Source organism: Octopus bimaculoides, chromosome 5 (genome assembly GCF_001194135.2).
Source record: "Octopus bimaculoides isolate UCB-OBI-ISO-001 chromosome 5, ASM119413v2, whole genome shotgun sequence".
NCBI classification, from domain to species: Eukaryota; Metazoa; Mollusca; class Cephalopoda; order Octopoda; family Octopodidae; genus Octopus; species Octopus bimaculoides.
Window position 1 is genome coordinate 23,123,258 of NC_068985.1, and position 11,083 is coordinate 23,134,340.

The following is an 11,083-nucleotide window of genomic DNA, read 5'->3' on the forward strand; positions in this document are numbered from 1 at the left end:
CCCCCACCCCACCCAGTGGATCTTGTCAAAATATCCAATCCATGCCAGCATGAAAAGAGGATATATGAATGATGATGATGGTGATATATACACACACATACATAGAGAATGAGAAGCAGACAGACAGACATACAAAAAGAAAGAAAGAAAGAAAGAAAGAAAGAAACATAGCTAACTAGCCAGCTAGCTAGTGAGATTGATAGACAGACAGACAGACAGACAGACAGACAGACAGATAGATAGATAGATAGATAGATAGATAGATAGACAAATAGACAGACAAATAGATAGATAGGCAGACAGACAGATGGACGGACGGACGGACGGACGGACGGATGGACGGACGGATGGACGGACGGAAGGACGGATGGACGGACGGAAGGACGGACGGACGGACGGACAGACAAACAGATAGATAACAGAAATCTAAAAGAAAATAATATTTGTATATATTGATAATTTAGATAAATTAGGGAATAAATTCAATGATCAATATTGCATATTGGATAAAAAACAAAAAAGTAATATCTTTTCTCTGTGATGTTTATCAATGAAAATAATGATTTTTTTTTGGATAATATCATTTGCAAACATCAACAACATTGCGTATATATTTTCTACAGTAGATAGGAATAAAAAGAAACCCTTAATGAAGGTATGAAAAGAAAAAATAGGGAAAAAGAATATATGATGCACACTCTTGTCCGTTGTTAAGCAGCCAACTTTTAATATATTTAGCTGTGTAGTTATACATTTGTGCACACATACATAAATGCATGCATGCATAGAAACAGACATATCAGCATTCATACATAAATACATACATACATGCATTCATGCATAAATATATATATATGTATATACATGCCTCCATGCATAAATAGATTTATTCATACACACAGAGGTTTAATATTAAAAAAATATTTTAAAGCAAAAAGATATATCATTTTAAGATTTAATATAAAAATAACATCATAGGTCATACTAAAAAAACAATAAAAATAAGAATAAAAAAGAATAAAAAAGAAAAAAATCATGGAAATTTATAATCCAACATAAAATATTGGTTTCTTACTAAGGCACAGTGTGTTGGTTTTTGTAGGGGAGAGAGGTATAACTGCTTAAATAAATCCCTGTGTATTATTAGCAGCTATTTTATTGATCTTTTCTTTGAAGAAGCGGGAAAAATAAAATTGATCTTGGCAGAATTTGAATTGAGAAACCAGAGAAGCTAAATATTATTCAGAATCTAGTCCAGCATCCCTCTAATCTGATGTAGAAAAGTTATCATATTTCAGAAACAATGTATTGGGAAACTAAAACACAAATTTATGGGGAGGCGAGGAATGATAAACTAATAAAATTACTAGCAACCTTCCAAACAAATCAGACTATTTCATTTTTAGCAACCAAATTATTGTTATTATTATTATTATTATTGAGTGAGAGAAGAGCGCATGCCATCAAAGTGACACTGGGGTACAAATATACGAAGCCCAATATACGCATCATTACTACCCATCTATCAAGTGTACACCAGGCACATGCATCACAACCATATATGCACGGTTTGGTGATCTCATATCAAGATAAACAGCGCATGACCTTGTAGGTGGGGCCCAGTTAGAATTTTCTTCAGTTTGAGTAGCCCATCCCTTTCAAAAGGTCCCCGAATAAGGGTTATTTAAGGATGTTGAACAAGACACCCAAGTTTCCAGAGGTGAATTATTCAAACCCCAAAGAATTCCTCTCAACACATGGCTATGGTGCTCCCCATCTACTTCTGCTCATGATCAGAGATGCACATATTGTCAGCCACTAAGGGACATACTCAACTAGTTAAGGTCAAACAACTGACAAGCAAATCTGTGGTAGTGAGCAGAATATTTGCTGTAACCCATCTTTATTATTATTATTACTATTTAGGCAGTGATCTGGTAGAATCATTAGCACACTGGGAAAAATGCTTAGTGACATTTTTTCCATCTTTACATTCTGTGTTCAAATTCCACTGAAGTCAACTTTGCCTTTCACCCTTTCAGGGTCAATAAAATAAGTACCAGTTGAGTACTGGGGTTGATGCAATTGACTCAGCTCTTCCCCAAAATTGCTGGCCTTGTGCCAAAATTTGAAATCAAGGTGACAAGCTGGCAGAATCATTTACATGTTGGATGAAATGCTTAGCGGCATTTCTCTTCTCTTTATGTTCTGAGTTCAAATTCCGCCGAGGTTGATTTTTGCCTTTCATCCTTTTGGGGTTGATGAATTAAGTACCAATGAAACACTGGGTCGATGTAATCAACTTATACCATCCCACAAAATGGCTGCCCTTGTGGCAAAATTTGAAAACATTATTACTGTTGTTGTTATCACCAATATGATGAGTACTGTGAAGCAAGAGGTAAATTGCTAGCAAGCCTAGAACATGATGCAATATCAATTCTCACTTGAACCCATTTCACCTTAGTTATGCCACTAGTACCTCTGGGGCATTCATGAGCATCACAACGTTCCATTTCTCATAAAGACAGTAAACTAGAAAAACAATAGACTAAATGCCTATAATATGTAATGTTATTTCACTAAATATTGATTTCAAATTCCTCTCTCAGAAGTTAATAATGCATGTAGTAAACATTAATTAACTGCCACAATTTTTCTTTAAATAAAAGTAGTTATTATAGACACAATTTTGAGAGAGGAAAGAGTAATATTAATGAGACTTAAATCAAACATCTTGTTGAGATCTGTTGGCTTCTTCTGCCTCAGATTAGAGTTTATAACATCTAATATCAAGTTCTATGCATTCACTAGAGCTGATTTAATTCACTATATACACCTCTCCTACAAACATGTGATTTTGTACCAATGTAAAATCTTCTTAAGGGTAACAGGATGTGTTTGTAATAAATTATATGTTAAAAAAATATCATTTTAATTGACTATTTATTCATTTCATACAGACATGTGGTCTTGTACTAATGTAAGAACTTATTTATAGCTAACATGGTGTGTTTGCAATAACTTAGATGTTAAAAGAATATTCATTTTCAGACAAGATGTCTACAAGAAACATAATGTCTCAGTGTTAATGGGTACACACTGAAGTGATTACCTTCTTGCTTTCTTCAATCTAAAGGAATTGTAATATTCATGCTGACCCCAAAGCTAGTAGTAATATGATCAAAGTGGAATTGCTTCAACTGGAGACTGAAATGCTATTACAGATTTAGCTGAGAGCTGGCCCTCTGCCCACTGGTGTTCACCTAAGCTAAAATTATATAGTGGAATGATATTTTTGCACAGCTACAATTTCTTCCCAATTTGAGCAGGTAAGTTAAATTTAAAAATCTAAATTTTACATCCTCTGACTATAAAGCATTAATGAAATTGCTGAGATAAAACTTGAGATTTCTTTACATTCACCCATTGCTAGGTGTCACAACAAATACAGTGACCACCATAAGTTTAGAGCCATAGTGCACATTTTTTTATATTTTATAATTTTAAAGTTTTCAAATAAATCCAATACATAAAGTAATATAAAGACATTAACAAATGCTTAAAATAGATTATAAAGATTTGCTTATTCATACCTTTAATTAGATTATTTTATCAAAAGTCTTAGGTAGTTCTGAATTTCATGAAATTCATAAGTTTAGAGCACAAAAAATTAAAAAATTGCTAAATTTGTCCCAATTCCTGGTTCCATGGTATTTTTGTAGTATTTTGCTACAAAACATACAAACTGTTCAGTTATATGAGGATGGGGCTGGCTACAAGAACAATACTGTGCATCCTTCAAAAATACAGGCAGCTAGCATGACCACCTTAAAAGTAGAAGAGCCAGGAAAACATCTCCAAAAGATGACAGAGACATACACAGACTATCAGAGGTCAACCACTTGCTGCAGTTGGCATTAAAGGGAGTCAGTGACAGCTGTCGGCAGAGGGCTTAAGCAATTCAGAGAAAATAAGGATAAGCTTTTCATTTCTCCGAAGAACAAAAAATTGTTCCTTAAATTCACCAGGGCTCACATAGCTTGAACCGTTGCTGAGTGGAATTTTGTGAATTGTATGAGTAGATCCAGGTTCAACCAGTTTATATCTGCTGATGTTATGTCAGGCATCATCCTGGTGAGGAACTGAATTTCAGGTGTTTCCAACGCCACATGAATGGAAGCAGAGGTTGTGTCATAGTCGGTGGGGCTCAACTCAAGAAACTGATTTTATTTATTGTATCCCTAGCACCATGGCTCAAGAAGTGTATATAGGCATATTGAGAGACATCCTTTTACTCCAATAATCATTTGCCAGATATAAATACTGATGTATGATGACCCCAAACACTGCACATTCAGTGAAGTAGTTCATTTGTAATAAAAAAATAAAAAAACTAATATCCTGGACCAATCTCTTATCTCAATCTGATGAAAAATTTCTGGAATGATGTCTAAGCTCAGAAACCATTCAATCTTAAAGTGTTTCATTATTGATTGAAGAATTTTGGCAGCAAATACATATTTCTCATTGCCAACACCAGATTGTATCAATGCCTCACAAATGTTACTAAGTATGTGAGAGAAAAGGATATCACAGTGAATAAATTTTGTTCAATAGGAAACTGTTATTTAAAGTAATAATACTGTTTTCATATCTGATTCTGAATATATGATGATTTGAATTCTATTCACAGAATGAAAATTTAAATACATTCAAATGAAAGCAAGATATTTCAACACATAACAAATAGGTCTTTTTCAGAATATTTGAAGGAGAATTAACTAATATAAATTTAGTTTATCCATTTGATTAATAAACCCTAAAAAATTCAGGTATCTGCTAAATGGTTCTAAGCTTATGCATTTGAAACATTGAATATTTTAGAAATTGTTTATCATTTATTGTCTTTGTTTCCCCTAATTTTCACTTTTAGTTGGTTTTAAAAATGTATTTTCAATTTTTTATACAGTAATAAATTTTCTCAAGTTTTTAAAATGTTACCTACATATTTATTTCTAAGTGAATATAATAAACGTGTAATATTTTACTTGGTGAAATGTGAGCAAATCAGATATTCATAAAATAAAAACAAGCAAACAACATAAAAATAATATCACAAATACAAAAAGCAAAAAAAAACCAGGTTTCTTTGATCAGGGTTAACCTGGATCTATACAAACAACATAAAAAGGAACAGATATAAATTTAGCATTAACATTAAATCTATGCCTTAGTCTGTAAAAATATAACAACAAATAAAGTTAAATAAATATATTTATAAATAAGATTAAAGAAACAGATGTGTTAAGTTTCATAGGAAAAAAGAAAAATAGTAACTGGCAACAAGATATAAATGTAAATGTTATTTTTATTACTGTTTCTACTATTAATAAATAATATATTTTTAATATTTAGTAATAACAATAACATAGAGAGCAAAATCCTTATTTACACATTTTGAGGAAAGTTCAATATTTGGTTTGTACAGAACACTTACAGAACTGAGAAGACAGTTTTTATTTTACAAATTTTGTGCCAGTGTGAAATAGGTTCATTGTCAACAAATTTGAAATGAAATAGTTCCAAAAATTTGAAAAAAAGTTTAATTTAAAATAAATATTTATAAACTTAATATGAATTGTTTTAAAGTGTATTTAAAAAAATTAAAATGCTAAAATAAAAAAAAAATTTTTTAAACTGAATATGTGCAACAAAAGTGAGAAGGGAGCACAACATTTGATCTTTAGCAATAAATGAAAAACTAAGAAACACTAAAATACTGGGTGATAGTTAACTTGCATGGTTTTCCTGAGAATCATATGAAGAACTGCTGAGCAAACGACGCAGCCACTTCTGTACAGCTTGTAGGATTTGTTGAGAAAGTAAACATGGGTGGATCTTGGCTAGTAATGCTCCACACTGACTAAGGTAATCACTGGAGAAAGGTATTAAGGAAAATTGAAATTCTGACATGGAATGAACTGAAATGAAACATTTAACTCTTATATGTTGTTGACTGATTATCAAAATTAAAGTATACATTTGAGTTTACTGGATGGTATTTAAGGGATACATAGTGATTTGACATTCAAATATTGGTTATTGAACTATGCAGTTAAGATTTGAGTTAGGTAAAAAGGAATTAGACATACAAAAAAAAAAAAAAAAACAGAATCTGGTATTAAAAAAGTTTATGGTGAGAATGGGAAACTAGAATACAAATTAAGATGGTATAGAACTCACACCTGTAATGAAGGGCAGGGTTTGACAGGTTTCCCTTACTCAAATGCACATCATCATCATACCAGCAAAGTGGTTTGTTTCCAGTCTTCCAAGAAAGAAACATCTGGCCATGAGAAAATATTACCTTCCTTGTAAACAGGTGAAAGCTAGCAACAAGAAGTGCATCTGGCTGTAAAAAAATCTGCCACAACTAATTCTGTCTGACTCATACAAGCATGGAAAAGTGGAGATGATGATGATGATGAAAATGATGAACACTAATTTCATTTTTTTGCAAATTAGAAGGCAGTTGAAATCCAAGCTATGTTCATGTAATTACATAACTTCCACTGACACCTAAAACTAACAAATTTTATTTGTGACCATAGCTTCATGGATGGGTATTCATCTAAAATAATTTGTTTGTTGCTTTAATATTTGGCAGGAATTACGTTTGAAAAACTGATACCTGAAGAAGACAAATCAAATTGTTGGATATAGAAACAAAAAGAAAGTAGTACTTAATCATAGATATAAAACAAAGCATTTTTTGCGCGAATGACATAAATGTTAATGTTATTTTCCAGCAAATATAAAATCCTCTTTCTATATTTGCCAATTTTTAAAGGATTTTTCATAGTTTAGTTTTTGTTGTTTTACTAGCTTCATTCTAATCTTTTTCTTTAACTCAACTTGTAAAAATTTAAGCTTTCAAGACAGATTGCTTTGGACAATTTTCAGCTTGCAAGTTTTTGTTTCATATAAGCATCGCTAGTAGAAACGAATCAATGCATTTTTTATTCCAAAGTATCTACTTAATACACTTTAAATTGAATATTTCAAAAATATACCATCCATTCAAGTCATTAACAAATAATATAGTTAGCGTCTATTCCTTGGAGATAAGCGATCAATTCATAATCAATTATTTGGCTGAACTTCTTTTATATCTTCCAAATAAAAATAGTTTGTTGGCTTGCCTGAAATACCTTGATAACTCTTTGGTCTCCACATCATTTTATAAATTCTTTTTCAACATACTAGGAAAACAGGTTTTGTTGATATATATCATAACTGTTACTTGTTTATAGCAACAGCTTATAGGTTTCATCCCAAGGGAGCTTTGAATAGCTTGTAATTCAATTACATCCTGTAATCATTATCACCACTATCTTTGCCATTACTGCTATCATCTCATTTTTTTATACCATGTCAAATTCTAATGCAATTTCTGTGAAATTCTATCTAATCTTGACTCACTCCACCACTTTTAAATAAGAAGCCAGTTTCTATATTAATCTCCCTGAACTTCTCCAATAACCAACATTTGATAAACGAACATCATCATCATTAACATCCACTGCCCATGCTGGTATGGGTTGGACAGTTTGACATGGAGCTGGCTAGCAGGCAGCTGTCCAGATTCCAACTATCTGTTGTGGCATGGTTTCTATGGCTGGAAGCCCTTCTTTATGCCAACCACTTCAAAGGGTGTGCTGGGTGCTTTTTATGTGCACCAGCATGGGTGCATTAATGCAGCACAGGCACAGGTGCTTTTTAAGTGACATCAGCACCTGAAAGGACAAGCCTGTATGTGTGAAAGACAGTGATTTTACTTAGCTTGACATGTCTTATCAAGTACAGCAGATCGCCGCATCTCTCAGTCCCTTACCATTTCCTCAGTGAGACCCACCATCTAAAGATCCTTTCTCACCACTTCATCCCATGTCTTCCTGGGTCTATCCTTTATAGGAAACATCTATCTCAACTAACCTCTTTCAGAAGTCATCGAGGTCAGTGACTTAATTTCATTCCCTTCACTTGTATTCCTGACCAACACACTGACTCATAATCCCTTTCTCATTTCTTAATAGATCTTCTACCAAACCATGATAATTTCTGCTTTACTGGATCTCCTAAGATAGATTCCACCTCACATCAGTCTACCCCAAAATGACTCCTGCAGAACTCTTTCAATTCAACTAACAGGTTGAAGCTCTATCGTCTTTATTCTGACTATCCCTGGCAGTAAATATATTTAATTTCTCATTCATCTGAAACAGTGACAGTAATATGATAATGCTAAGTATGACCATTCATACAACCAAAATTTACTACCCTATGACTAACTCATAGATGTGATGCAGCTGTACAGCTAATAAATACTGCCTACATGTAGAGAATGTTACCCACCATCTCCAATGAGGAGGATTACTCAATATCATAATGCCTGCTGCAAGACAAGCATAAACAATATTTTCATGCATTGCAGCCTTCAAATTCATGTCTCTTTCAGGTAAAGGCATATGAGTACATGTCAGGTATTTTGCTTTCTGTTCTACACTGCATACATATGCAAGACTCTACCCAAACTCTCTTTTTTTTTTTTGACTTAACTTGTTTTGCTGCCATATACATAGTCACTACATATAAACATTTATCTGATCCCCATATTACCACGTACTGACTAATCCAGACACTGCTCCTGGTATTACCCTCAAAGTATGCGCTGAGCTAATCTTACCTCAATCAAATTTTTCAATCTTGCACTATAAGGGTTTATCCTAATTCACGGAAACACATCAGCATGTTCTAATCTCAAGAAAGACAACCACTCTGCCTCTGCCAACTACTACTCTTTTACAGTCATTTATATCTTAAAGACGATAGAATTGTAAACAACCACTTCCTTCACCTTGAATGTTATTAGTTGCTGTTGAGATTGGTCTATTGAAGAGCTACTCCCTAATGTCATACATAGTGGTTTTTCAATCTTGAAAACTTTGAAAATCTTGAAAATGTAGTAGGCCTTAACAGTTACAATGTTCACAACTGCTTCTGCAATGAGGATCTCAGAGTTCAGTTGCCCATCTATGGGTGCCAACCAGCTGTAATAATCTCTAGAATAGGAAGATTCTTGTCAGACTGCTTCATCATGGTGTGCATCAATGACTCACACATTATCAATTTTGATATACTTCAGTATTCAGTTATGTTGCCACACTCTTCCTTCTGAGATTCGTAACTTTCTCACTGGCAGATGGTGCCCCACCCCAACCCCAACCCTGACTTTCAGTCCTACTTAACCTTTCCCTCTCAGGCATCATTGCACATGCAAATTAGGCTTGAAGTACTTCTTTAAAGGACCTCAAAAACATCTGCCAATAACAGCATGACAATTTAGACACCTTCAACAATAGTAAAACACAGCCAGTACTCATATCAAGAAGTCTTACTTGCATATATAGGGATGAAGATAATGTGAAACACACAAGTCACTCACCAAAGATTAAAGATTCCTTCACCTCTACATTACAATGAGTACAAATGTGTTATTGATTCTTACAACTCTCTCTTCTTGTGATAACTACTTTTTTTTTTTCAACTAATAAGCTACTTACCACCTCTATACAAGTTCACTCAATGAACCCACTCCTCTTCTTCCTTCTCTTCTTTCTCCTCTTACATTATTTTTGCTGCATCTCACTTTCCAAATTCTGCTCTAAATACTTTGCTAAACCCCTTCTTAGCTTGATCTAATCCCTCTACAATTCCTTCCTTTGCACACACTTTTCCTATAAGCATCAACCTCTTAAATTCAGGTTAAACTTCAAATGCATCAATCTCATCAGTCCGATTGGGTGTTCAAAGGTCTTAACACAAATGACCTTGTTTTCTAACTAAATAAATAAAAACAATTTTCACTTTCAGCATCACCACACTTGTCAGTGTCATTGTTATCATCAGTCATCATTACATTAATCATTACAACCATCAATATCACCATCATCATCATCAGCACCATCACCCCTTCCCATCACCAACAATGACACTCATGCAAAGACCAACCTTATCACTACCATCATCATTATCATCATTATCAACAGCATCAGGCTTATGCTTCCATTACACTACTCTTACATTTGAACTATGCATTTGTAAATGTGTACGAACTGGAAAACTGCCAGAGTACTCTGATACAGATAAAATAAAATTTGGGTGGAGATAAAGGCTTCAGTAACTCTTGCGTTACCGGTATTGATGTCTGGGCCAGATCAGGTTGTAGTAAATGACTAATGACCAGCCAAGCTAGTTTCCTGAAGTAGTCACCTATCAATTAGATCTTGAACTACTTTAACTTCAATAATCTGTAAGAAAATGAGTTCAAACTGAAATTTATCAAAACACATCTAACAGAGGAACAACAAGTTGGTAAAATAAATGCAATACAGCTGATTCATTGAAGGAAAGCCTCTATGTGATTTCTCAGCCTAGAAGAAATAGCAGCTAAATCCTCCTTAAACTGCACCCAACCATCTTAGAAAAGGACATATTGGATAATATAATTTAAGGGACACTAATCCATAAAAAGAACAAAATGAGACAGGACATCAATTTAAGTATCCTTTTCAGTAATTTGTTGTTCAAAGCAGGACCATTAATTCTATGTATGGTATCAGATCACATGAGAATATAGCTTACAATAAGAGGAGAGCTAAAAAATGGAAATTATATCAATAACAAGTAACAGAAGATGATAAATAGGTTTCTCTATTTGTGTGAGTGTGTGTGGGTGTGTGTGTGTGTGTGTGGGTGAGTGTGTGTGTGTGTGCGTGTGTTGTGTGTGTGTGTGTGTGCATGTTTAGATGGGTGCAAGTGTGCTCAGACAGTGTATTAGAAGCCTGCTCAATGCTAACTTAATTATCATGGTGAACAATAACAGTGATACAATATTTAATTAGTCTGCAAATAAAATAGAATTGAACATACTCCGAAACAAAGAAAGCTAATAGACATATTAGTTATGTGTGTGTGTGTGTGTGTGTGTGTGTGTGTGTGTGTGTGTGTGTGTGTGTGT

General features: G+C 33.7%; 1 protein-coding gene across 5 annotated transcripts in view; it reads right to left on the bottom strand.

Annotated features, from left to right (window-relative positions):
- LOC106883587 (N-alpha-acetyltransferase 60) overlaps positions 1 to 11,083 on the bottom strand; it is a 133,985-nt gene that overhangs the window by 32,962 nt on the left and 89,940 nt on the right. For 3 of the 5 annotated variants that reach the window (XM_052968213.1, XM_014934661.2, XM_052968214.1), the window contains exon 6: positions 5,799 to 5,938. In XM_052968213.1, the coding sequence (XP_052824173.1) occupies positions 5,799 to 5,938 (140 nt within the window). The remainder of the gene's footprint in view (positions 1 to 5,798; positions 5,939 to 11,083) is intronic. The other 2 variants (XM_014934662.2, XM_014934659.2) reach the window with 1 other exon arrangement.